The sequence below is a fragment of the Panthera onca genome, chromosome E1 (assembly GCF_046562875.1).
Source record: "Panthera onca isolate mPanOnc1 chromosome E1, mPanOnc1 haplotype 2, whole genome shotgun sequence".
Taxonomy (NCBI): domain Eukaryota; kingdom Metazoa; phylum Chordata; class Mammalia; order Carnivora; family Felidae; genus Panthera; species Panthera onca.
The window spans coordinates 11,043,971-11,070,675 of record NC_138352.1 but is presented as its reverse complement, the minus strand read 5'-3'; the positions used below and the strand labels follow the sequence as shown (position 1 = coordinate 11,070,675).

The 26,705-nt window shown below is 57.0% G+C and overlaps 2 protein-coding genes across 4 annotated transcripts in view; both read left to right on the top strand.

The window, feature by feature from the left end:
• RNF157 (ring finger protein 157) overlaps positions 1-20,141 on the top strand; it is an 82,337-nt gene extending 62,196 nt beyond the window's left edge. The window contains exons 9-20 of one of the 3 annotated variants that reach the window (XM_081791111.1): positions 1,190-1,257; positions 1,977-2,136; positions 2,291-2,403; positions 4,983-5,221; positions 5,928-6,036; positions 7,931-8,042; positions 8,482-8,669; positions 8,940-9,005; positions 10,014-10,062; positions 11,868-11,978; positions 15,705-15,745; positions 17,410-17,519. In XM_081791111.1, the coding sequence (XP_081647237.1) occupies positions 1,190-1,257; positions 1,977-2,136; positions 2,291-2,403; positions 4,983-5,221; positions 5,928-6,036; positions 7,931-8,042; positions 8,482-8,669; positions 8,940-9,005; positions 10,014-10,062; positions 11,868-11,978; positions 15,705-15,745 (1,256 nt within the window). In that variant the 3' untranslated portion in view covers positions 17,410-17,519. Of the gene's footprint in view, positions 1-1,189; positions 1,258-1,976; positions 2,137-2,290; positions 2,404-4,982; positions 5,222-5,927; positions 6,037-7,930; positions 8,043-8,481; positions 8,670-8,939; positions 9,006-10,013; positions 10,063-11,867; positions 11,979-15,704; positions 15,746-17,409 lie in introns of all 3 variants that reach the window. The other 2 variants (XM_081791110.1, XM_081791112.1) reach the window with 2 other exon arrangements.
• A 776-nt stretch (positions 20,142-20,917) lies between these two features.
• Positions 20,918-26,249, top strand: FOXJ1 (forkhead box J1). The gene is made up of 3 exons (XM_060645318.3): positions 20,918-21,475; positions 22,007-22,675; positions 24,474-26,249. The coding sequence occupies exons 2-3, from the start codon at positions 22,175-22,177 to the stop codon at positions 25,227-25,229; spliced, it is 1,257 nt and encodes a 418-aa protein (XP_060501301.1). The 5' UTR covers positions 20,918-21,475; positions 22,007-22,174; the 3' UTR covers positions 25,230-26,249.
• Positions 26,250-26,705: the final 456 nt, after the last annotated feature.

The window sequence follows — 26,705 nt, the reverse complement described above, 5'->3', positions numbered from 1 at the left end:
AACAAGTTTTAAGAGGCACAGGAGGAAACAGATCCTGGGCCCAGAGTACTGCCTGCCACGGCCAGGCTTTGGTGAGTTGTCTCATGGGGAGGCCTCATTTCCCAGAACGCCTAGATAGGATGGAAAGGCTAGGGTAGCTCAAGGTAAATGGTCTATTTTCCTATTGCTAGCTTGGCATTAGCAACTGACTCTGTCACACCGGAGAGTGAGGTATAAAATCAGTGACAGGCTAGGTCTGAGGGGAGGGGATCAGTGGGACAGAGGTGAAGCCGAAGGAGGAGTGGGCTCATGTAAAGAAACAAGAAAAGGGCCTGCTTTGGCTCTGACGTGGCTAGGCTAGTGGGAGTGGGCATTGAACTTGGGGTTTTAAGGAACAGGGCCAAGAGGGGTCCTTGGCTCTGTGGGTGACGGTGGCTCGTGCAGGTGGAGGGGCTCCATTGGCCTCCCCTTCAAGGTCTTACTGTCTCTCTCTGCTTCAGATGTTTTCCTTTCCCCTCTTTCCCTTGCCTACTTCTTTCTTTCTTTCTTTCTTTCTTTCTTTCTTTCTTTCTTTCTCTTTTCCATTCCTTTGGTTTTGTAATGTCTACACTTAACTTTGGTTACATAGCTGATGCTTCTATTTTGATGCACGTTCTTCCATTTGCTTAGTCTATCCCTTCTTAACTGCCTGGAATAGTGAGCTGCAGTACACAGATTAGTGTTGTATTTGTGAACTTTCATGTTCCCTGTTGGGTATAATGGTGGGTGGATCAAACATCGGATTTCCTTTTCTCTGTCAAAGAGAAAACATAAGTAAATAAAAGCATCCTTGGGGTGTCTGAGTGGCTCAGTGAGTCGAGCATCCGACTTCGGCTCAGGTCATGATCTCACAGTTCGTGAGTTCTAGCCCCACGTCGGGCTCTGTGCTGACAGCTCAGAGCCTGGAGCCCGCTTCGGATTCTGTTTCTCCCTCTGTCTGCCCCTCCACTGCTTGCACTCTGTCTCTCGCATTGTCTCAAAAGTAAATAAACATTAAAAAAAAAATATTTTTTAATTAAAAAAAAAAAAGCATCCTTATTTGTCTAGGCCTTTGCTTTTTTTCATTGTGCATCAGTAGTCCTTGGTTACCAGAAAAGGTTGAGGGGCAAGTTCCTACTTATCTCTGTTGAGTCAGCCTGCCCTTGAACTTCTCTGTTTGCTCTTCAGGTAGATGGGGTCAGCTACCTCCTTCAGGAGATCTATGGAATTGAAAACAAGTACAACACCCAGGATTCTAAGGCAAGTTCCATCCGAAATTCTGAATGTACTTTTTTCCCTGGGGACGGAGTAAGAAATGCTCTGATGAAGCTGGGATCTCGGGGTTTAGCATGACCAACTCTGGAATCAGTTTGGTCCTAGGAGGGTGTTCTCTTGTTCCTTATTTCAGATGCTTATGCTTACATCACTTCCAAAATGAAAAACACAGGCAGGCTGGGATCAGTTGTTCTACAGAGTTCTGGTCACTCAGTTACCTGGCCCCTGCCCTTCCTGGTGTGGTCTCCTAGGGCCCCGCCAGATCTGTCGGAGAGGACAGATCTGAGCCCCATAGGACGAGCTTGAGATAAATAGTTCCCAGAAGAAGTGATACTGACCAGTATGTGAACACACTTGCTGAACGGTAAAGTCAAGGCAAAGCAGGGGCGCCTGGGTGGCTCAGCCCATTGAGCATCCGGCTCTTAATTTGGGCTCAGTTCATGATCTCACAGTTCATGGGATCGAGCCCCAGCACAGAGCGTCAGGCTCTGTGCTGACAGGGCCTGCTTGGGATTCTCTGTCTCTCTGCCTTTCTTTCCCTCAAAAATAAATAAACTTTTTTTTTTTTTTTTTTTAAGTCCAAAGCAAATGTAAGGTTTTGTTCTTACCACTTGTCTCAGCTCTTCAGGCAAAGCTGCTTGTGAAGAAAATGGAGGACACGAAGGGCTTTGTGTCACCGGCTGAATTTCTGTCTCCTGGGACAGGTGGCTGAGGATGAAGTGAGCGATAACAGCGCTGAGTGCGTGGTATGTCTCTCGGATGTCCGCGACACCTTGATTCTGCCCTGTCGCCACCTCTGCCTGTGTAACACGTGTGCTGACACCCTGCGCTACCAGGCCAACAACTGCCCCATCTGCCGACTGCGTAAGCCCCAGAACCGCAGGCCGGGACCCGACAGCGGGGTCTGCGAACTGACCGACACTGGGGTGGGGGTGGGGGGACTGTGGTTTCTGCCCGGGCTTTCGTGTAGCCTGACTCCTGCATCAGGATGGCCCGATGGCCTGTTTCCTTCTTCCAGCCTTCCGGGCACTGCTTCAGATCCGGGCCATGAGGAAAAAACTGGGCCCCTTGTCCCCAACCGGCTTTAACCCCATCATCTCGTCTCAGACATCTGACTCGGAAGAGCATTCAGTAAGTTGGGCTGGGCACCGTGACCGTTTGTGAGGCAGGCGTTCTGCTCTCCTTGCTGGGTTTTTTTTCACCTCTCACCCTTCTTTACCTGACTTTGCAACAAGTAATTAAACCCTGGCACGCTGCAGTATTTGGTAAGCCGGCTGAGGTCACATTGTGTTAAAACCGACCGGTATTACCACGGAAAATTGGATACTGATCATTAAATCCCCCTTTTCCTCCCTGGGAACTGGGCGTCCAGTTAATATTTACGACGCCTAGAGCTGTCTGCGTGCAGCCTCCTCCCAGTGGGGTCCAGCTCTGGAACTCCCCCCAAGCAGGAACAAGGGGATGATTGTTTTGGATTTGAATACAGTTTACTGTCTTTATCCGAGTCCTCGAAGAAGGTAACTGTTTTCTTTATCCCGTTTCATGGCTTTAGCAACTGCGACCCGAGTGGATGAAATATTTCACCTCGGTTTCACAGCATAAGTGATGGCGTTAGAATGCAGCCTCGAAGCTGTGCTGTCGTAGCAGAGACCGGCTTCAGATTCATACACCAATAGAAGAGAGCCATTATTCAGTACATGGTATTAGGATAATTAGTTAGCTATTTAGGGAGGAGAAATCAGCCTAGCACTTTACTCCTTACCAGATTAACAACTAAAATTCCAGATAGAGTAACTATATTAAAGCAAACGAAACCAAACCAAATATTAAAGACTGAGAATAAATTATAGGTGATTCTTTAATGACTTGGCATGGGAGAGGACTCTCTAAGCTTAAAAGCAGAGGAACACTACAGAAAGAAAAAAAAGAAGGGTAGATTTTACCGTATAAAAAATGTAAAAGTTCACATGTGCAAAAAATTAAAATAGGTAAACAACAAATCATTTAGAGAAAAAAATGTCTTCAGCATTTATATCAGAGGAAAGACAATGTCTTTGCCATGGCTCATATGATAAAACAGTAGATAAATGGACAAAGGATTTTTTTTTTATTTTTTTTAACATTTACTTATTATTAAGAGACAGAGAGAAACAGAGCATGAGCATGGGAGGGGCAGAGAGACGAGGAGACACAGAATCCGAAGCAGGCTCCAGGCTCTGAGCTGTCAGCACAGAGACCAACGCGGGGCTTGAACTCATATACCGTAAGATCATGACCTGAGCCAAAGTCGGATGCTTAACCGACTGAGCCACCCAGGCGCCCCAGAATATTTTTTTTTAATTCTCAGAAGAGGATGCTTAGCTGGTTAACATCTTTTTTTTTTTTTTTTTTTTAAGTCAACCACATTAGAGATCCACCATATACCAATCAATTAAAATGAGGTTCCAGGGCGCCTGGGTGGCTCAATCCATTGAGCATCCAACTTAGGCTCACGTCATGATGTCATTGGTTTGTGAGTTCAAGTCCCACATTGGACTTGGCTGCTGTCAGCACAGAGCCCACTTCAGATCCTCTGTCCCTCTCTTTCTCTGCCCTTCTGTCATTCTCTCTCAAAAAAAAAAAATTAAAAAAAAATAAAATGAGGTACCATTTTTCACCTTCCAGATTCGAAAGCTTTTTTTGTTTGTTTGTTTAAGTTTTATATATTTAGTTTGAGACAAAGAGAGGGAACATGAGCAGGGAAGGGGCAGAGAGAGGGAGAGAGAGAATCCCAAGCAGACTCTACGCTGTCTGCACACAGGGCTCAAACCCACCAATCATGAGATCATGACCTGAGCTGAAACCAAGAGTCAGACACTTAACCGACTGAGCCACCCAGGCGCCCCCAGATTCGAAAGCTTCTTAAAGATACTCCATGCTGTCAGAGAAGCAGTTGAAATAGGTTTTCTGTGCTGCTTATGGGAGTGTGACTAGAAGGCTCTTTGAAGAAACAAAACCGTACAGCTGTATACATCAAGTGCCTTAAAAACATCTGTATCTGGTCATCGAAGATCTAAGAATTTAATACCAAGAAAACAATGTGGAAAAAAAAAAAGATTCGTGGTAGCATCTCTCTCCTTGCTAGATGGGATGTTGCCCGCTTCACGAATTGCTTAATGAAGCCAATTAAATCTCCAAAAACAATAAAATATCTGTACACAAGGATGTTCCTCAAAATGTTGCTTACAGTAGGAAATGGTGGATGCAGCTAAATCCTGGGCAGAGGAGAACAGGTAGGAAACATGGAATCTATGACAAGGGGACATGTGTGAAGGAAAATACTTACGTTTGCTAAAATAAAGCAGGATATAAAATTGTGATTTACAGATAGGGGCGCCTGGGGGGCTCCCTCAGTTAAGTGTCTGACTCTTGATTTCTGCTTAGGTCATGATCTCGCGGTAATGAACACGTATTCCCTGTAACGAACATGCATTCCCATTACAATCAGAAAAATAAACATTGCTGAGAAGATGTTCGCCTGTAAGCGGAATGTAGGAATATGCAGGTTCCCTGACATTGTGTCTTTCTTTGGCCTCCTTTGCAGAAGCTTTTCTTGCCAGACCAGCTGTAAAAGAAAACATTTTTTTTTTCAGTGTAGAGTGAGAAACATGATCATGTCATAAAACAAAGAGTACTTAATTAATTTTTCAACCTGTCTCTGATTCCCCTAGTCCTCAGAGAACATTCCACCAGGTTATGAAGTTGTGTCTCTTCTGGAGGCCCTCAATGGGCCCCTCACCCCATCCCCAGCGGCCCCTGCCCTTCACGTGCTTGGAGACGGCCACCTCTCGGGAATGCTCCCCTCGTACGGCAGTGATGGCCACCTGCCCCCTGTCAGGACGCTCTCCCCACTCGACCGCCTGTCTGACTGTAGCAGCCAAGGAATTGAGCTCAAAAAGAGTCTCTCCAAGTGAGTGGTTGGTGCTCGACAGTGTTGCCCCTCAAGGCCCTGATGATAGGTTCTCACTCCTTCTCTCACCTCCTCAGTGCTGGCTCACGTCCTGGGTCCCCAGGGCAGCGTAGACCTTCTGGGCTGTTCCCGGAGCTTTTTTGTCCCACGTAAGACCTGGGGTGAACACTCTGGCAGAAGGTTCCCCCATTCCGTAGGTGAGGAAGATACTTACGGTACCTGTGGGTACCAGACAGGCGAATCTCATGTGTTTTGGGGGGAAAAGGACATCCCTAGGGTCATTGACGCCTGTGGGGAGCGTCGCTCAGTCTAAAGACTGAAGGAACCTTGTAATCTGTACCTGTACCTCATAAGCATTTAAATCCAACTAGGCACAAGTCATGATAAGCTTTCTGTGGCAGAGTTAAGGAGCGTATTTTATAGATGAAAATGTTGAGACCCTAAAAATGTCAGTGATTTTTCCCAGGTACAGACACAAGTTACTAAAGGAGTTAAAGGTAAAGCCCAGATTTTCTGACACCCTGAAAAGCACTCAGGCTACCCCTAGGGCTCTTTCCCACCTCCGTCCTCCTTCTTAAGACCTGGGCTCCTTCCGTCCCCTCTCGGGCCTCTTCTTCCCTTGGAGTCCGGCTCGTGAGAGTACAAGCCAGTCCCCCTCTTCGTGTGGATTCTGGCGCCAGATGCTTTCCCCTCCGGACTGTTACAGGTCTGTTTCCCAGAACTCTTCTGTGTTGCGTGAAGAGGAAGACGAGCGTTCTTGCAGCGAGTCAGAGACACCGCTCTCTCAGAGACCCTCAGCTCAGCATCTCGAAGAGGTAATTTCATTCCCCTCCGTTTCTCGGACGTTGGACCACAGGTTCTTCCGTCCCACAGGCCTCTCCAGGTCCGTCTGCCTTCGTTTGTTCCTCAGGCACCTTGGAACACCCTTTGAGACAGCAGCAAAGATTTCATTACGTCCATCTTTTCAACAATATATTGAGCCTGTGTTCTCTACCAGGCACTGCTGCGTATGCTGAGGACAGTAGCAGTAAGGAAACTACAAAAGTCCTTGCCCTGGTGGCGCTGATATTCTTGCTATCGGGGCTAGGATGGACGCAAAGACGGGAGAAAAGGGGTGTGTCAGACCGTGCTGTGGATTGGCTCGTCAGACAAGGGAGTTCAAGGCCAGAGGTGGGGGTTGCTGTCTGTAAAAAGTAGTCTGTGAACCAAGACGGAAGGAGGTGAGGGAGTGAACGATGCAGATGTCTGAGGAGAGCGGGTTGCGGGCGTGGGAACAGGCAGCAGGAAGGCCCAGCAGAGGTGCGTTGGGAGGCCGGTGGAAGAGGGCGGGGCTTGCCACCCGTGCCCCCCACAGGCTTCATTGAACAGGTTCATTACCCCTGCTCTCTGTACGGCGGTGAGCTAGGGAGAGTGAACAGGCAAACCTGATGAAGTGGTTCCTGACCTTGGGAGCTCAGTGTCTGGTTGGGGACAGGACGTGCACACAAGTATCAGTGCTGTGCCTAGCACTGTTTGCTGAATGGATGAATAGATGAATCTTTTTTAATGTTTTATTTATTGGGGGGGGGCAGATAGAGGGGCAGAGGATCCAGAACAGGCTCCGCGGTGCCAGCAGCGAACCCGACACGGGGCTCAGGCTCCTGAACGGAGAGATTGTGACGTGAGCTGAAGTCGGACGCTCAACCAACTGAGCCACGCAGGTGCCCCGTTGAGCGGATTTTAACAATAGAGAAGAAGGGACAGTAAAGTGCTGTGGCAGGGACAAGAGCAGTTATAAACCAGGGGAGCAGAGTGGAGGAGTAGCATTTGAGCTGACTCTCAGCGTGTTTTAGACTCCTAGAGAAAGGCGAAAGAAGCATCTGAGATGGCCAGGGCAGGGCACGCAGAGGTGTAGGGCAGAGGCCGGGGCTGTGAGCAGGCCCGCTGTCTGGGAGAGCTTTGCTGTAGGAAGGCCTGCCTGACGGAGGCACACAGTGGCCGCCCAGAGACCAGCAGGGCCGTCTGGATGATTCCACTGGCCCAGGCGGGAGGGAATCCTTGAGCTACAATAAACACAGAGCTCCTTGGGCACCCACTGGCTCAGTCAGTAGAGCACGTGACTCCTGATCTCAGGGTCGTGAGCTCAAGCCCCACGTTGGGTGTGGAGACTACTTAAAACCAAACAAAACTCCTGGAGAAAAGGTTATAGGGGCAGAATCCCCATCTGCCTGGGATGGGGTGAGGGTACTGGCCCAGGTGACCGATAGCTGGGGTGTCAGGAGTGGGTGGGGAGGCAAAGGTAGTGTTTGTGTTAGGTCGATTGAGCTGGAACTAACCCGATATCCAAGCGGAGGTGCCTGGCAGGCAGTGAGGCCTCTGCTGGTTTTGTGTTCTCCTTCAGAAGGAAAGCGGTTTATAATCCTGGGGAAACCTGGGGTGTTCCCGTGTCACAGCTGCTGGGTGACCTGTGTCACCTGAGCTGCAGTCTTTGTATGGCCCTAGCAGATGCTGTGCCTCAGGCAGGATGTGCTGACTGAAGTTTGCACCTCCCCTGGGAGACAGCCATTCCAGGCCAGGGCGGCAGAGAAGTGAGGACAAGAGAAACCGCCCCTCCTCTGCACGTAGCCCCCTGATGGAGGGGCCCTCAGCGCCCCCGATGCCCCCCTCACCCTCCGTAGCCAGCCCCCTGCCCTTACACCCTTCCCTTTGCACTTAACTGTTTCCCTCCAGGAATGTGGCATAACTCCAGAAAGTGAGAATCTTACCATGTCATCGTCGGGAGCTATTGACCAGTCGTCTTGCACAGGGACGCCTCTCTCTTCCACAATCTCCTCCCCAGAAGGTACATGAGGGAGGGGGACTGCACGCTCGGCCCCTCGGCCCAGCGCTCAGCACCCCTGACAGTTCCTGCAGGATGGACTTGGGCCAGCAGGTTGATACCTAAGTTGAGTGACTAACGAGGCCAGAGTCAGAGGCAAGGGGGTCCTGCTGACAGCCAGGCAGGGGGGCAGGAGTCCTCGTCTGTTTCCCGGCCTGCTGTCAGCGGTTCCTGTAACATTAAGTCAGAGACGAGCAAACCCTGGCTCCCGGGGTAGAGTCCTGAGCTCTAAAATGCAAAGGGGCAGAACCTCGGAAAACCTTGAACCCGAAGCTTTTTAGGTAAGGGTGCGGTGTGGCCGCTGTGGTCCTCGCTGCGTGAGCACAGGGAGGTGGGTCCGCTCCTCAGTCCGCTCGCCGAAGCCTGACCTCCCGTCTCCTTCCTTCCGCTCCAGCCTCCCCAGACCCTGCCAGCAGCAGTCTGGCCCAGTCCGTCATGTCCATGGTGTCCTCCCAGAGCCGCCACTCCCAGATCAGCACCGACACGGTCTCCTCCATGTCCGGCTCTTACATCGCCCCCGGCACTGAAGAAGAGGGAGAGGCGCTCCCTTCGCCCCGGGCCGCCAGCAGGGCCCCCTCAGAAGAAGGAGAGGTGAGGGAGGAGCCCGGGGTTGGGGACGGTCCTTGCTGCCGTGACTCGGCACACGCGGCCAGGGCAGCTCGCCCCACGGTCTGCCGGGGGGACAGCTGCCGAGTGCCCGCCGGGCTCGGAAGGAGGGCCTGGCAGACGAGGTGGGGTCGTTGAATCAAACACCCCTCACCTCTGACCCTTCTCTTTGTGCCACTTCCGTGCCGAGGGCTCGGGTCGCAGACCCTGCGAGCTGGGTCAGTCTGTGCCTTGATCTCTGTCGCTCTGTGGCAGGTGATGCCGGCAGCATCTCCGGACAGCAACTTCGTCGGCCTCGCCGCCGAGGAGCAGGACGCAGAGGTAACGCCGATGGTGGGGCTGTTGGCGCTGGCGGAGGTGGGGGACGCGGTAGGATGGGCGCTGTTCTGGAAGAGGCCTCCTAAGGTGGCAGGCTTGGCTCAGTTAGGGGTGGGGTGTGGTGTGCAGGGGAGAGTGGCCACGCACTCCGGTCAGTGGACTGTCCCACCGCACCGTGCGCCAGTCCCAGCGTAGCAGGTGTGGAGTGGGTCCTAGAGGGAACTCTTCTGGGTCGGACCCTCCACCTGAGCGTGCGTGTCCTTCGTTCGCTCAGTATTTACACAGAATGACTGTCTCAGGCACCTCCTGGCACGGGATGACACAAAGACCCCAGTGACCTGGTGTTGGCCTCCCCCCCCGACCCTGACTGTATAGACAGACTCATGCAGAGGTGCCCGGCTGGCTCAGTCACAAGAGCTTGCAACTCTTGATCTCAGGGTCGTAAGTTCGAGCCCCATGTTGTGTGTAGAGTCGCTAAATGTCCTGTCCGTCTAGAAGCCCCATGGCAGGTGGTGCAGACAGGATTACAATTCAGTATGAGAATGCCCTGATGGAGGTGTTCGCGAAGTGCATGACAGGCCCAGGTCACAGTGAGGGCACTAGCACTCTTTCTTGAGCCAGATGCTCTCGCGGGAGTAGAGCCCGTTGGGGTTTGGGATCCCAAAGGAATTTCTGAAAGTTCCATGATCTTACTATTTACCTTTTCATTTGACAACTTTTATTTCTACCTTCAAGAGACAGTATGAGCTAAACTGTTACCAAGGCTATTCTTGACATTCCCCGGGCACATCTGTGACGGGCCTCAGACGCGGTCCCTGCGGGCAGACCACGCCTCACCAAGGAAAATCTGTCTCTGCTCAGCCTCCCGGGCCCCTCAGACACGACGGGAGATGTATGCCATTGACGTAGGCCCTGGAGTGAGATACCATTAGGCCAATTACTTGTCTTCAGCTGACCAACAGATTCATTTCACTGCTTTTACAGACTCATAGCGCCTTCCTTCTGTCCTAGGGAAATGATGTTATGGAGGAAGAGGATGGACCCCCCCCACAAGAAGATGGTAAAAGACCTGGTCTTTCGCTCCCTCTTATTAGATTTCCCCTCTTGGGATTCTTCAAAGGGTACAGACAGGGACACCGGGATGACTCGGTGGCACCAGTGTGCCTGGTGGGGAAAGGCGGCCTTCTTGATGGAGTATCGAGGCAAGCAGGGAGTCTGAGGGCCGCAGCGATCTTCCTGGCTTTTTGGAGGCCTCAGGGCCGAGGACATCAGGACGGAGCTGCTTCACAAAGCGCACGGGGAGCTCTAAATTCTCGTGGACTAAGTTCTGAAGCTTCTTGGGCGACCCTCGTCACCTTCCTTCCTTCCCGCTTCCGCTTTGCAGCTGAGCCCTCCCCCCGCCCCCCCAGAGCTGCTCTGGCAGCCCCCATGATTAGGAACAGCAGCAGAACAGTTTCCTCCACGTGGGAGAAAGGACCGTCGGGCAGTCGGTCTGGTTTTGCTTTGGTGAAGAAGGTGGCTGACGTTTCGCTAGTGGAGGGACCTTCGGAGCCAGTGGGCGCAGAGCAGGGGTGAGAAGGCGACGGATGCCAGCTGCTCCATGTAGACGGGCGTTTGTAGGCTGTCATCGCAATTTTCTTTACTGTAACTCACGCCCCCGTTATAGCTTCAGATGGAAGAGTTTTGTTTCTAGCAAGGCTGGGAGAGAAGGAATGATCTTCAGATCAGGGAAGTGAGAAGAGTCGGGGGGTGGGGGGCCCTGGGAATGGACTACCACGTGCTCCAGGGGCCAGCGTCTCTTTCCTCCCTCAGAAGGGCACCTCCAGAGCAGACCCGGGCCGCAGCCCGGACGCAGATGTCATCCTACCTGCTTCTGCTTTAGCGCTGGCCATTGCTTGGGGAGTTCAGGGGTGTGCATGCTGGCCTGACCACTCTCCCCTGACCAGGAAGCCCTGAAGGAGGAGGGGACGGCCGCCAAGGCTGTGCCCCTGCCACGCTTGCACGCCAGCCAAGACAGGGCCCGGCGCGTCGTCCGCTCGGTGGACGCCTTCGGCGCTCAAGGTCCCCGAGTTGCCCTTTGTGATTGCTTCCCACCCATAGAATACTCGCTTCTGAAAACTGCAGGGTGGCGGGCGGTTTCTGCCTGACATCCCACGGCCCGCACGGTGGTTTTACGTTTTTCCCTCTCCCTTTCACCAAGAGAAAAACGGCGGCACAGGGGGAGCTAGAAAAAATAACTTCTGAAACTTTCCCCTTCCCCTCACGTGTCTGTAGGTTTCTGGTCAGACCCTTAAGGCAGCCTCAAAATAACACGTTTCATAGGAAAACAAAACATAATTTTGTGAATGTGGTGATTCTGACTTTATATGCAAAATTATGGAAACTGAGACTTTTAGTGTTTGTTGTACGTATTTATCATCTTACAGAGCCTTGTGGTCATAAACACGCACGTGCGTGCACACCACACACACACACACACACACACACACACACACACACCCCAGACCCAGGCAGGAGCAGGGGTAGCTTCGGCAGATGCTGTCCCTAGCTTTCCCCGCCGCGGTCCACACCAGTGCGGTTCTGCATGAGCCGGTACCCCGCGGCCTCCAGCAGGCTGAGCACCTGCTGGGAAGCAGCCAGTTAGGGAGACAGGGCAGGACGGGGCAGGCACACAGGCGGCCTCACACAATTTGATTCCTTTATTGTCCACTCTTTACCCACTTAATTACTGTCTTTTTTTTAAACATATGATTTGATTTTTTTTGTCTCCATCCTTAAGATTTTTTTTTTTTTTTTTTTTTAAGGACAGCAAAGCAGAGAAAAAATACCGCCAGCCCCTCTCTAACTGCGTTAACTCCCTTACAGGCCAGAGGACACGCGCATTTCTAGGTATGGAGTGTGACAATAACAATGACTTTGGCATCGCAAGCGTGAAAGCACTGGACAATAAGCTGTGCCCTGAGGTCTGCTTACCCGGTGAGTGGCAGTCTGCTGAACATGAACTTGGTGGGAGATGCTCCCCTGCTCGCACCCCTGCTCTCACCCTGGGACACCTGTCTCCTGCCCCGGCCTTCCTGCAAGAAGGCACGGGCTGTGCTAGGCTGCTGGAAGCCAGATGCTGAAAGGAAGTGAGGAGGCCTCGGGAGAGTCCTTGAACTTGTGCAGAGAGCACACCCTGCCCTGAGCAAGAATATGAGGACAGGACGACAGGAGTAAAAAACCCCCCTTCTTCCGAATTGGCCTGACCAAGCAGCCTTCCACCCCCATCCTGCAGGCCCCGTGGCAGGTAGCCTGGTCTTGTTTTCATCAACAGGAAGTTTGAGGCAGACCCCGCCTCTCTAAGAAGGTCTTGGAAAGATAGCCTGAGCCTTTGGAAAGGGGATCCATAGCTCTTCAGAGGAACAGGGAGGAATTTGAAAGCCGACATTTTTTAGACTAGCAAATGGCTCTGTGATCCAGTGAGCTTTGGGTTACATTTGCATTGTACTTAATAGACTTGGATCCCAGACGAGAAGTCAGGGGTCGAGGGTGACTATGCTCCCCGGAGCCCTGACTTTAAGTTGAGTCAGGACTATCGATAGGCCCCCTTTTTCCCTCTCATGATACTAAGCCGAACCCGGGATAACTTCCTATACGGGAACCGCGTTAATCCCGCTAAGCACCCACCCCCTTCTATTCCATGTGCTCGTTCAAGGGCTCCACGAACCCCTCTGAAGGCACATCACGGCCGGGTAGACTAGGTCAAAACCGCCCTCCTGGTTTCACAGCAGAGATGGTCATCCACGTTGTGGTGTCTGTAAATCTCTTCAACATCCCCTGAAATGGAGACTTATTTGAACTTCAGAACAGCCACGTCACATCATGGGTCCAGTGCTTTACTCGCTCAGCGAAGCAGCTAGAGGCGTCGGAACAGCACAGCCTCCTGTGGTGGCCGCTCTCCGTCAGCCTGGGAGAGACACGGGGACTCGCACGCCCTGCCCCACACAGGCTCGTGGCGGGGAAGCCGTAATCCCCAGAAGGCGCTTTCTGCAGCCTTTCAAAGGCCTCTCCGGTTGTTTTCTATTTAGTTTGTCCTGAAGGTCCTGCCCAGGACTCTTCACGTTCAGCGAGGACAAAGGATGCCGTGTCAGGCCTGGACCGGAGCTGTGGGGCCCAGGCACACTTCACTTCCCGCCTTCCCGCTCCGTGTCTTGCTTCCGTCTGTCCATTTGTTTCTCACGTCTTTTTGCCAAACGTAAATCTGTCTGGTTTGTTTCTTTTGAAGCTCATTTATGTCACGTAGACCTCGTATGGAAGTTCATGTTCACTCTGCGCCAGCACTGTCCCCGCGACCCCTCCCCCCCCCGCCAGCCATGCTGTGCCCGACACCAAGCTTGCTGGGCGTGTGCACATGCCAGAGGCTTCTGCCTAGGTCTCCGGTCCTAACTGGCGAGGGCCTGCACTCAATAGGAGATTTCCTGAGAAAAAAATATTTGTCAAAATAGATGAGTCCCTGTTCCACAAAAAACGGGGATGCTTCTGTGGCAAGCATTATGAGGAGGAGTCGTTTTGAACTGGCATCCTGGGGCACGAGTCGGGAATGATGACATCTCTGTCCTCTCTGCCCTGTGTCTGTGGCAGCTCACTAGCAGCCATCCTTCTGCTAGGCTCCTGTCTCCCTCGAGGGGCTCCCCCTCACCCCCGTTTTCTGGCAGAGGGGGCTGCCAGGCACGGTTTTAGCCAACCATGCTGGTGGAAACTGACTTTGTTCCTTCCGCTCCCTCCGCCTCCTGACTCTCTCTGGCCAACCTGCTTGTTGATATTTATTCCACTTGCGGGACTGCGGGAAGCCGAAAGGACCTCCGGGGTTCCTTATGGTGCTCTCAAGAGCCAGCGCGCTGGGATTAAGCTAGGTTCACAGTCCAAGCCAGACGTGCAGCCAAATGCCCGTGACGCCTGTCGGGAGAGCGACTCAGGTAGAGGCACGTGAGGTGGCCCCTTGTGCCCTCTCACCACAGGTCTCAAGGGCTCTTACAGGAGAGGGAAGGCGCATCTGCTTTCTCGGCCAGATGTTCCTCTGGTTCTACCATTAGCATCACACTGGTAGCAGCCTGCTGGGGAACTCTCTGGAAGCATCTGTTGGATTAATAACAGGAGTATCCGCTTTGGTAGGTCCAGTGGAATAAATAGGCCTCTTCGCGCTCAGCTGTTAAGTCCAAACCATCCTCTGGGATACCCACAGGCTGGCTCAGCTCCGTGTCCTGCGGCCACCAGGACAGCTTCTCAGGCACTTGGTCTCTGCTCGAGTCGGTTTCCCTCTCCGGGTGGCGCCACTCCCGTCGCGGAGGGCTGATGAGAAGCGGAGCCAAGGGGAGCATCCCGCGCTCTCCCCGCCCCACATGCCACGCTCCCCATGCTCATGTGTGCTCTGCCGGGAGACCCGGCCCGTGACGAAGACCACGCAGGTCCCCGTCCTCACCACTCCTCTCCCACTTGTGGGAGTGTCACTGAGAGGGCACCCGTGGCCTTCCAGCCCTTCTTCCCCTAAGAAGCTTCTGGGCCTTCTTGGGCTCCAAGACCAAGGGGGTGGCGTGTTCTGAGAGTGTTCTAAAAGGTCTCAAGGGGAGGGAGCCTAAGTTGACTGGTGCAGGTGGTGAGCAGGTTGGGACCGTGAAGCCATGCTGAGTGGATGTGGCTCCAAGGAATTGGATGAAATACCACGCAGGTGGCAACGTAGTGGCCAGAGGACCAGTGACAAGTCTGGGTAGAGTAAGTGATAAGGTTCTGGGTAGTGTAGGTGATAGGGGGGAAAAAAAGCCAACATAATTTGGGTTTGTTAGTGGAAATAGAGATACATTGTTAAATGACCGCAGCGTGCAGGGGGGGACATATCCAGCGAAGCACAGCAATACCGGCAAAAACTTGAAATCCAGTTTCCTCCTGTCTTCAAGCCTCATAACCCGAGGCTGAGATGCACCTAGGAGACTTCATATTTCCTAGACACGAAGGAGAAATCTGAATTAGGTTTCTCTTTCCCCTGGAAACTCCACGAGACAATCAAACTGTCAGAGCGCCTACATTTAATCAGGGGCTTGGTAGAGCTGGGAAAGGGGTGTGCAGAATTCCCCTAAGTGTGCTCCCCAAATCTACCTCTAGAGGTCTCTCTGCCCTCCTGTTTCCCATCCTCTAAATGGGAAGGCACCTTGATCTGTCGCCACGACAGATTTTCAGTCAACAAGCTCCAGTTTCTGGCTGAAGGGCCGGACCCAGTGGGAGCATGTGTCCGGGAAGCCCCGTCTGCGAGCCGGTTGCCCTCTGCAGCGAGGCTCCCCCTTTGCACATGTGACCCGGGAGCAGCAGCAGGGTTCTGCTGAGGGCCCCTCGGAGTCCTTTCGGGGGGGAGGGGGGGAGCAGGAAGGGCACCACGTGACTGCTGCTAACCCTCCCCTCGCCACGGAGTGAATTAAGAAGCTGGCGAGAACAGATCCTTCAGGTCTGAGTGCTGAGTCTATTCCGGCAGGATCGGTTCCAGGCCCTGGCTCAGGGTCCTAGAGCGGTGGTCTGTGGCAGGCACTCGTGCGAATTCAGAGTGAGGGCGGCCTGTCGGTCCGGTGTTTCGTGGCGTGCTGGTTGGCGGCGGCGGTGGCGTGGATTTTATTTTGTGCATGCATGTGTGTCTTCTCTCTCGTTCACCGTTTGCTTTTGGTCTTTCCTACCGAACAGCCGCAGTTCCGGAGTCCTGCCCCATAAACATTGAGGAATAGGTATGAGATCTACCAAATTCTATAAGTGAACAAACAACTCATTGTATTTGGGGGTTCCTGACTCAAAGGGCAATCTTGCCTTCTGTCCATCCTGTCACACTGAAGAGAGCCTCCCTTAGAGGAGAATGCACTTTGGCCCATGTCCTAGACTCCAGGGAATCGAAATCTCCAGCTTCCATCTAGATTCGAGAGACACCGCGAATTTTCTGTTCCACTCACTTCTCTGCCCCAGGGGCCCCCCCTCCGCACACTGCCGCCAGAGCCTTTAGGTGGATAATCACACCAGGGCACTTCCGGGAGATACGCAGTTTCTAGCTACTCAGTCCTAGTGTGCGGGCCGTGAAAGGGTCTTGGGCGGGCCCTGGCGGGAGGCTGAGCCCCTCAAACACGAGCACAGTGAGCCTCGGGCCCTCCCTCTGCACCGGCTCAGCCCGGCCTGTCCCCTGCATGAGTCCTCTGAGGGCCGGGCCTGCCCAGAAGAGCTTGCAGTCTGACGGAGGAGGCCGAGGGCCTGGCGGTTCCCTCGCCGTCTGAGGTGCACACTGTGGCCGCAGTCGGGCTGGGGGCACCACCTGGGGGGCGCAGCCTGGAGGTCCGCGGGCCCCGTGGAGTCAGGTCTTCCCCGGGAGCCTCTGTGTCACGGGGAGCTTCGCACTGCGCTGGAGGGCGCCACTGGGAAAAGGCAGTCGGGGCCAGCACGAGAGTTGAGGGGAGACCCCAGGGAGAGAAGAGGGCAGCCTGGACAAGCCACGCCCTGCTCTGCACACTCCCGTGTCACCTTGTTTTGTCGTCCCAGCAGCCCTGTGAGGAGAGCACTCCGCTCCCATTCGATGGGTGGGTGAATCAAGGCTTCCGCCCAGGAGCACGCGGTCAGTCCGTCAGTCATGAGCCAGGAGGGAAGCCCAGGTTTTCTGATGACAGACAGGAGGTAGTGACGGATGAAATACAGAGCACGAAGGACGGAGCAGCCAAGAATGGGCTTCTAGACCAGGCAGCCGGTGCTCCTTGTGCAGGAGCCGTGGCGGGTTTGGGGGAGGACAAGAGTTTTGTAGGTGCCGCCTGGGCGACCCCAAGGCTCTCGGGCTGGTGTCTCCCGGGGTTGATGGTGATCCCAGAGGGCTGCTCGGGTGGACAGAGATGAAGAGCGGCAGGTGGGCCCGTCACACCTGCGCGCCCCCCCCCCAACCTTTCTGTCCCTGGCACCCTGCTGAGCAACCAGCCCCGTCCTGCCCCTCCCGGCTCCCACGGCAAACACTGACACCGAGCCCAAATTAACACGCTCTTCTCACTCCCCTCCACTGCTTCCTGCCCTGGGGAAAACCTCAGCCCGACCCCCCATACCATCTAGGCAAACTTCAAAACAAAGACACAGAAGTGGATTGCAGGGCAGGTGCACAGAACGAGAAATACCCTGTATGTTCTTCTCTGCAGTCCATGGTGGCCGTGACTGTCCCTAGCCCATTAGGACAGGGACAGCCCCCTGCCCCCTGGGTGCCCACCTCGCCCGATTCTCTCTCCTTCGCTGTGGCCTGCACACACATGGGGGTCTCAGGTAACACGCGTCCTGCTAGCTTCCGTGCCGAACTCCTGGGCTATCCTGCTGGAGATCCCATCCGGACCTGGCCGGGGGTCTGGCTCCTATACCCTTCTTTTCTCTTCTCCAGGCACCTGGCAGGCCGATGACAACGTCGGTCGTCGGCACACACAGCGCCCGCGCTTACCCTCCGGCAGCCTGGAGGACCCCCAGGACAGGCCTTGCGTGTGGGGTCCTTTGGCCGTGTGAGAGCCCCAGCCCGTCCCTGGGCTCCCTGCCACCCTCACGTTCCATCCCGGCCTCACTGGACTGCTGGCCTCCTCGGCGTCCTCAGCGAAACCTCGAAGACTCTCTACACCCAGATGCAAGCTAGACGTGGAGGTCAGCCTGCCCCCGCTCCCGGCCCGGTGCCCTCCGTAATCCCCACCCTTCCCCACCCAGAAGGAACTGGCAGCCTCCTCTCTCCTCGCGGGCCAAAGCCTCTCAGTGAACTGCAGCTCATGAGACCTCTTGCAGAGACTCTCTGGAAGGTACCCACCTTGACCTTCAGGTCCACGGGCTGGTTGCTCCTCGTGCATCTTTTTCTCCTTAGGGGGCACAGCCAAGAAGACCTGGAGTCTTGGCAGCTTCATTACAAACACCCCTCTGGCATTTTCTGGTCTCTGGAACATCTGGTCTGGTCACAGAGCTGGTCCCCTGTGCCTCGTGCATCTGTGTGCTTAGGAAGGAGGCCTCGAATCTGAGCATCCCCCAGTTACGTGATGACCCTCGGGAGGGTTATTTAGGAGCAGGTGCGTTCTTGAAGGCCTGGGACTCCATCCTAAGGTGACCTTTCAGAAAACACATCTTTGACCACCTCTGTGTGCCAGGCACCTGTGTTAGGAGCTGTCGGATGTTCTCACATTCCCTCACCACAGCCCGGTCCGGTGGTGTTCTTCTATCTGTTGTCCCTGTCCCCACCCCTTTTTGTCAATAGTTGAAGAGATAGGCTGAGAGAGGGGTGGAACAGTGATTCGCAAGTCGGTGCCCAGGAGTCCCACAGGAAGTGGCACACGTGGAGCCGGGGCCTCCCCACCCCAAGTGTTACCCTTCCCTGCCTCCCAGACCTGCCGAGCCTGAGCAGGGGAGGGGGAGGCACTCCTCCCGCAGGCTCCTTAGAGATTCAGAGATTCTGTGGTTCAGATCATATGCACCACCCCCACCCCCACCCCCGCCACCTCTCCTCAGCCCCGTGCGAGGCATGTCAACAAAAGTCTAAAACAGCGAGGCCGGGCTGTAAGCTGCTGGGAGTTCCTCCTCTCTGGACAGTGTTGTCATCGGTGGCTCCGCACAGTTCTTGCACAGATGTGTCTGTTGGCTTTGGGAAAAGGTGGTCTCTCAGTGGAGCATGAGATAGGGAAGCAGAGTTAGATACAGCAATTTATGAGGCCCAGAGACCACAGAGCCTTTAGGCTCTGACCATCACGATGGCCTGTCTTTGTATTTGGAACTGTTACCCTGGAAGAGCCTTTCAGGGTCGTCTCTAACACCCCAAAGTGAGCCCCGTGCCCGGGGAATCCTTCACCCCTTCCGTGTGGCTTCTTTGCACTGCCAGGCGGTGGTGACCCTTGCCCGGCCTAGTGGTTATGGCTCAGGTCCTGCCCTGGTGGGGGGAAGGCCTGCTGTCCCAACAGACACGATATGTGAGTCGTGCCTGAATCTAAGCTTCTGTCTTGAGTCCCCATGTCCCCTTCTCTGAGGCCCTGCCGGGGCTTCTGGACCCTGCTGCTTCAGGCCCGACTCCTGTCCTTTCCCCCAACATCCTTACGGCCCCTTCTGCGGTTGAGGTCAGAGCAATAACCCCACTGCCTGATTTCCTTGAAGTTTAAGCCCCAGGGAGTGGGGATCTTCCCTCAGCCGGGGGTGGCGGCCCACAGCCTCCCTGCCCTCTCGGCAGGTAGTATTCACCGTGTGGTGTTACCCAAGATGAAGGAGATGTAGGTAAACAGTTGCCACAGTGGCCAGGAGCCCCGAGAGAAAAACCATTATCATCGCCCCTCCTGGAGGGTCTGTGTCCTTCCTTACAGCACAGGCTGGGTCCTCTCCCAGCAAGAGGCTCAGAAAGATTCTTTAAGGTCTTGGTTCCATAATCAAGACATGCCCAGGTCAGAAATGGCCCTTTCGCTCCTGTTTCTCGGACCGGTCCCTCTGTGTCTCTGTCACTCTGTCTCTCCTACCTCTTTGTTCTCATTTGGCTCTGAGGCAAGCAGAAACATCCCATCCAAAGGAGCTGGTCTTTAGTCAGCTTGATCAGGGAACAGGGCAGCTCCTGACCCTGCCGCACCCAGTCCGTCATCCGGAGACAGTTGTGTTAGGAGCAGTTGGCCCAGTGAGGATGGGATGGGGCCTGGCCTCTCGCACAAGGGCACGGACTTCTGGAGGCCTGTGGCTTCTCCTGCCAACTCTGGCCCGAGGTCCCCGTGGCCTCCAGGTGGTGTGCTGATCCCGGCCGCGTGGAGCCTTCCTTCCTTCCCCACCCAGCTCCACCCACTGGAGTTTATGCCCGCACTGGGGCATCTCCTGGGCATAGAGCCGCACACTTTGAGCTGTCTCACCTGGGGAGAGTTGGTGTCCTGTCCACCTGATCTTGGCATGCTGGTTGATCACTTTGCTTTAGGACCTGCACACCTGGTGTGTGCAAGTGTGTGTGTGTGTGTGTGTGTGTGTGTGTGTGTGTGTACTGTTTGTGCCATCTGTGTACCCCTCACTCCCTGGAGTACACTCGTGGGCACACTACAGTGGGGACATCAAGGATGCAATATTTATGGACTGCTGCATGATTCTTTAAAACGAATAAAACTGTTTACAAGGGAAGGAGAGCTATTAACTGTGTCCTTGGCTCATTTGTGAAAGTTTCTGTCCGACTTTCTCCAGCACTCAAACATTTTTCCTCAAGAGACTCTCCAAATGGCGGAGTGGGGGAGGCAGAAGGTAGGGAAAGACCTGCTCCGCGTGGGAGGTGGGAGTTGAGGGGCCACCCTGAGGACACGGGCTTCCCACTCCCTGCCCTCCAGCTTCTGGGCGGAGGCCTGAGTATGGAGCCCTCACCCCACCCTCACCCTTAAACCGGAGAACTTCCGTCACTGCAGCTCCTCAATAATTGAAGAGCAGGAAAGCTGGTGACCGGCCAGGGACCAGGAGGAGGGGAGGAAGCAGCCCCTGGTGTCCCCCTACCTTTAGTCCATGCCACTAGAAAGTTGGTGAAACGAGCGGGGCGAATGACCCTGCTACGAGAATTCCGCAAGTCTGTGACCTCTGTGAGTTTCACTCACCGGCTTTGTTCCCTCAGCTATCTGAAAAGGAGGGAGAGCGCTTCCGCAGAAGCCTCTGGAAAGTCAGCTTCCGGGAACCTTGCCGAATGCAGGGGTGGGGAGGGGGCCGCTTACCGGGAAACCCTGCTCGCCTTGGTGTGCCTGGGATCGGTGCAGCCACTGCTGCGGGCCTGAGCGGCAGGTGGCATCGGAGAGTCAGACCTGCCCGCGGGCACCCAGACGACACTCAGGGTCGGGAGGGTGGGAAAGGGCACAGAAACGTGAGCCCAGAGGAGAGGAAAGGAAACCCCAAGCACACGATTCCCGAGCCTGAGCCGGCTCCCAGCCTTCCCAGCCTTGGCCCCCGCGCCCCCGGCTCGGTCCGCGGAGCCGTGGACGCCCGGAGCAGCCGGGACAGGAAGGGAGCGAGGGCGGGAGCGCGGCTGCGCCGGCGGACGGCTCGCGGGCGTGCCGGGGGCCTCGGGCGAGAGCCGCGCGCTTCTCCGAGTCCTGCGCGGGGCCCTCGGGCGGGAATGCGCGGAGCCGGGACGCGGTGGCGGGTAGGGGGGCTGGGTGGCGCGGGAGAGGGCGGCAGAAGGAGGGAGTTCGATGAGAGTTACCGCCAGAGAGAGTGGCTAGAGCCCGCGATCTCCTTAGAAACGCACTGGCCAATAGCAGCAGCGGAAGCTGTTTATGGGGGCGGAGCGTCGCCATGGCAGCAGAAGAAGCCTTTGCAGCGGCTACTTAATGCCGGTCCGGGGGCCACTAGCGCTCAGAGAGGCGCCGTCGGGCGGGGGGGCGACAAGGGGCGCTGGCGGGGCACTCGAGCTGGGGACAGAGAGCCGCGGGGGGTGGGAGGAACTTCTTCCAGAACCTTCCTTTGGCCCGGGCTGCGCTCTGAGCCAGGTAAGGGACTGAGACGGCTGCTGGCCGCGGGAAGGGAGGGTGTCTGTACCAGCCCGCTCTCCCATCCGTCCTCGAGTGAACTGGTGGATCCGGGAATGACATCTGAGTTTGGGGGACACTTACTTCTCGCCCCCTGTAATTCCTATCCTGTTTCCTTCCTTCCCCGTTACCCCCCATCCTAATATCTCTTTTCAAAAATCAGACGACTTCCGCGTCTCTGGCCTCTGCCCTCCTGGGCTCCCTCGCCCCGTTTCCATTTGTTGTGAGAGGGTTGATCTCCCGCTCTGGGGGAGAAGGTGATAGCCTCGGATACCCAGTAAAGAAAGTCTCCTCTAAAACCTCGGAGAGGAAAAGAGTGAGATGGACACAGCGGGGGTCGGACCCCAGGGCACTGGTCCTGTTTCCCAGACCTCGGCCAGCAAAGATCCTCCCCAGCAGCGGGGACGATTTTAGAGGAGCCTCCCCCTCCTCGCACACACTCTCCCGTCGAGGGTGGGGAAAGTGCTCAGCTCCCGCCGTGGTCCTTCGCAGGAACCACACTGGTCTTCCGAGGAGGCGACCCCCTGGTCGCGGGATGGAAGCGCGCGTCCGGGAGGCCCTGTAACTGGAGCCGCGGGAGTCAGCGGGCCGGAGAGCGCGGCGGGCTACCCCCGGCTCAGCCGTGGATGTTGACCGCCCCCTCGGAGGGTCCCCGCAGACATGGCGGAGAGCTGGCTACGCCTCTCGGGTGCAGGGGCGGCGGAGGAGGCGGGGCCGGAGGGAGTCCTGGAGGAGCCCGCCGCCGCCCTGGACGACAGCCTGACCAGCCTGCAGTGGCTGCAGGAATTCTCCATTCTCAACGCCAAGGCCCCCGCCCTGCCGCCGGGGGGCACCGACCCCCACGGCCATCACCAGGTGCCAGGCTCGGTGGCGCCGGGGTCGCCCCTGGCGGCCGATCCCGCCTGCCTGGGGCAGCCGCACACTCCGGGTAAGCCCACGTCGTCATGCACGTCGCGGAGCGCGCCCCCGGGGCTGCAGGCCCCGCCCCCCGACGACGTGGACTACGCCACCAACCCGAGTGTGAAGCCGCCCTACTCTTACGCCACGCTCATCTGCATGGCCATGCAGGCCAGCAAGGCCACCAAGATCACCCTGTCGGCCATCTACAAGTGGATCACGGACAACTTCTGCTACTTCCGCCACGCTGATCCCACCTGGCAGGTAGGGGAGGTGCAGGTGGCGGCCGCTCCCTCCCCACTCACCTCCTTTCTCCCCACGCGGGGCGGACTGACTGGACTTAGGTCCCAGGTCCGCACGCCGCCGAGTAGGCCCGCTGTGCAGGCAGGGCCCCAAGGGAGGAAGGCCGTCGAGGAAGGACCTCAAGGGAGCCCAGTGCTTGGAACTGCCCCTCCCTTTGACTTCAGAGAGAGAGGAGGGAGGAGGTTGAAAGGGCTTTAGAAAGGATGCAGACCCCAAAATTCATGGGGAAAGCACCTGTCGCTCGTCCAGCAGACCCAGCCCAAAGATCAGGGCCAGATTATGCGCGGACATGGTCCTCTAAGAGAGGATGATGGACTAAGGGACACATCTTTGTCCCAAGTCCTAGAATTCCTAGACACCGCCCTGCCCGAGGACAGTCTGTCAAGGCCCAACTCGGGATGGGATGCTGGAGCATGGCCCCTGCCAGGCTCTGCATTCTGTCTTGTTGCAGTTGGCCAGTGGAGGTGGGCTGGGGGTGGGGGGACATGGCATGTGAAGGCCAGCTGTGTCCCCCTGGAGGGACTGTGGGGCCTTCCTAAAGTAACCTTGCTGCCCCGGCCCCTCACCCAACTCCTCCTCAGTTTCCTGCCTCCTGTCCTCCCCCTCCTCTCAGTCAACCTCCCCGGGGGGACAATTACCTGGGCCAGGTGCTTTCCACAGGGGCTCTCCCTGCCGCACTCACTGGCTTCATGTTCCAAGTCTCCGGAACCTGGCACAGAGCAGCCAAGGGGCCCAGCCTCCATGTAAACATCCCAGCCTTACTGGGGGGCCACTACCCACCCACGTGCTCTGCCTTCTGGGCCCTAAACCCCTGTCCCCTGGCGTGGTTTGGACAAGACTGTGCACCTAGGAATGAACAAGGCAGAGTGGTGATTTGAGGCCAAGCAGATATGAGCCTTCCACTTTAGATCAGGGTCTAGTTGGAGAGAGAGGCCCCAGAACGCCCAGACTCTTCCCTGGGGCACCCACCGGGAGCAGGCTGCAGAATCCCGGTCCCAGGCCATTCCACACTTGCTGGGGCCCTGACTGGGGCAAGTGTCATTTGTACCCTCGATGAGAAAGCAGAGACCCCCCCCCCCTTCTCTCCTCCCCCAAGCCCGTGAAGCTTAAGCCTCGGGACTTGGGCGTCAGGAATGAGTGCTGTGCTCCAGGCTGGGTAATAATCAACTGAGGCCTCATAGCCTGCGGTGGGGTGGGGGGGGGAGGGGCCGAGCGGGGAGGGCAGGCCAGCAGGGGCTCAACAAACAAGGCAAGGCATCAGATCCCCCCCCACTTCATCCCTACACACGCTCAGAGCACACACCCTCACACCCTCCACAGCCCAGCACTCCCCACCCCCACCTTTCAACCCACCCACTCTTCACAAACAGGGCCCGCCAGGCCCAGGCCCAGGCCCAGGCGGAGTGAGATGGCCGTCCAGGCCCTGGGGGAGCTGAAGCCTTTGGCCAGAGACCGCAAGCGGTGGGGTAAGGGAGGGAGGGCAGGCCGGGGTGGCCCTGAGAGCCACCCTGCGGCTCAGGGCTCGGATGACTGAGCAGGAGGATATCCCGGCAACAGGGAACAAAAGCCCCCCGGCCGCACTCCTGGCCGCCGGTGCCCTGTGGCCTGTGTCCCAGAGCCACCGGTCAGAGCGCTGTGTCCGTCCCTCCTCCCCTGCGGGCAGGAGCACGAGTCACTCCCCACCCCCCCCATCGCCGGCCCTTCCGGCTCACCCAGCCGACCTCTTTCTCTCCTCTCCCCCTCCCTTCCCCGTGCCCAGAATTCCATCCGCCACAACCTGTCCCTGAACAAGTGCTTCATCAAAGTGCCTCGGGAGAAGGACGAGCCCGGCAAGGGGGGCTTCTGGCGCATCGACCCCCAGTACGCCGAGCGGCTGCTGAGCGGGGCCTTCAAGAAGCGGCGGCTGCCCCCGGTCCACATCCACCCGGCCTTCGCCCGCCAGGCCTCGCAGGAGCCCGGCGCCGCCCCGTGGGCCGGGCCGCTGACCGTGAACACCGAGGCCCAGCAGCTGCTGCGGGAGTTTGAGGAGGCCACGGGGGAGGCGGGCGAGGGCAGGCTGGGGCACAAGCGCAAGCAGCCGCTGCCCAAGCGGGTGGCCAAGGTCCCGCGGGCCCCCAGCACCCTGCTGCTGACCCAGGAGGAGCAGGGCGAGCTGGAGCCCCTCAAAGGCAACTTTGACTGGGAGGCCATCTTCGAGGCCGGCGCGCTGGGCGGCGAGCTGGGCACCCTGGAGGCCCTGGAGCTGAGCCCGCCGCTGAGCCCCGCCTCGCACGGGGACGTGGACCTCACCGTCCACGGCCGCCACATCGACTGCCCCGCGACCTGGGGGCCTCCGGTGGAGCAGGCGGCCGACAGCCTGGATTTCGACGAGACTTTCCTGGCCACGTCCTTCCTGCAGCACCCCTGGGACGAGAGCGGCAGTGGCTGCCTGCCCCCGGAGCCCCTCTTCGAGGCCGGGGACGCCACCCTGGCCGCCGACCTGCAAGACTGGGCCAGCGTGGGCGCCTTCTTGTAAGAGGCCGGGCCCCGCCCCCAGCTCTGGACAGTGCCCGCGTCAGGGCCCAGAATGCACCCCCCCCACCCACCCACCCGGCACAGGCCCACGGACACCCTACCGCCCCGGGCAGGGGCTGGGCCAGGTCTCCCGAGGCTGGCCCCACGAGGCCCTGCGGCCCCCAGCCCGGGCTGCCTTCAGATTCCAGCCCAGGAGGCTGAGAGCCGAGGCCCAGGACCAGAACTGCTGCCTCCCCGGCCCCCGGCCGCACACACAGTGTTTCATTGATCCTCCTCTTTCCTGCCCCAGGGACGGGCTCCGGCCCCGCACAGTGGGGGCTGCACGTGGAGGGGCGCTGGCCCGGGCTGGGGAGCGACAGTACAGGGCCCGCCCCTGGGTGCCTCAGCTACGACACCTCTCCCTCCTCTCCCGCTGTCCTCCCCAGGTCTCTATCCAGAGAAAGATCCCAGGTACAACAAATGCTAATTAGGTGACAGCAAATTAACCCCCTGGAGGCCCCTCCGGGCAAAGCCTCCCCCCTGGGCCTGGGGAAGGAGGGGGGAGGGGACAGAAGGCAGAGACAGAATGAGGTCGGGGAGCCTGGTGGGCGAGGAGGTTTTCTAAGGCCTCTGGGGTCTTTGCCTGGCCCCATCCCTAGAGGTGGGGGCAAAGAGTGGAAATCCCTAATCTTTGAGGCAGAGAGCAGTGGGGGAGTTGGGGTTCTGGGGGTTGGGGGCAGGGGCAGCTGAGCTGCAGTGGGGAGGGGACAGACAGACTAATGTAGTGAGTGTAGCTGTAGCTGAGGCTTAACTGGGAGGGATGGAGCTTGCTAGAACCTCTGGGACCAGGAATGGTGGGGGGGGGGGGGACGGATCGCCCGCATCCCTGCCCGCGCTTGCTGGGGGGGGGAGTGTCCCGCTCTCCCCTGAGCCCCTCAGTCTGCTTCCCACATCCACCCTCCTGCCCTGTGGGGCAACCTAACCTTTTTCATGGAAAGTTATTTACAATAAACCATTTTTAAAAATAAAATTTTTAAAAATCTGAAAATGGACCTGCTTGCAACTTTAGGAGAAGGCAAGGGCCAGTTTGGGAGGAGGGGAATGGCTGGGAGGAAGATGTGGGGGCGCTGAAGGCCTCCAGAGTGCCCCTTGATGAACTCTCCGTGATCTCTGTGTCCCCTGGGAGGAAGGGGCTGAGAGGCAGTCCTCAGGGGTCCCCTCCAGCCTGGGCCTCAGCACCTCCGTCTGCACAATGGGGAGAATTGCACCCATAGTCCCCGGCGAAAGGGCGACAAAGGAGACGCAGCCCCCTCCCTGGCCCTGGGGACTCACAAGGGCCAAGCATGCCCAGGGACACGCTCACATGTCCCTGACCGCGAGGGCCTGCCCGGGCTCGCCGGCCTGAGTCTGCGGTCCTGGCCTGGGCCTGTCTCCAGCATCACCCTCCCTGGGTCCTCTCCTGGAGGGACAGGGTGTGAGGCCAGAGGGCCCCAGCCCG

Excerpts from the sequence above, each read along its gene's own strand:
- FOXJ1 (XM_060645318.3), top strand. The coding sequence starts at position 22,175 with ATGGCGGAGAGCTGGCTACGCCTCTCGGGTGCAGGGGCGGCGGAGGAG. Across the intron at positions 22,676-24,473 it reads ACGCTGATCCCACCTGGCAG|AATTCCATCCGCCACAACCT; the intron begins GTAGGGGAGGTG and ends CCCCGTGCCCAG.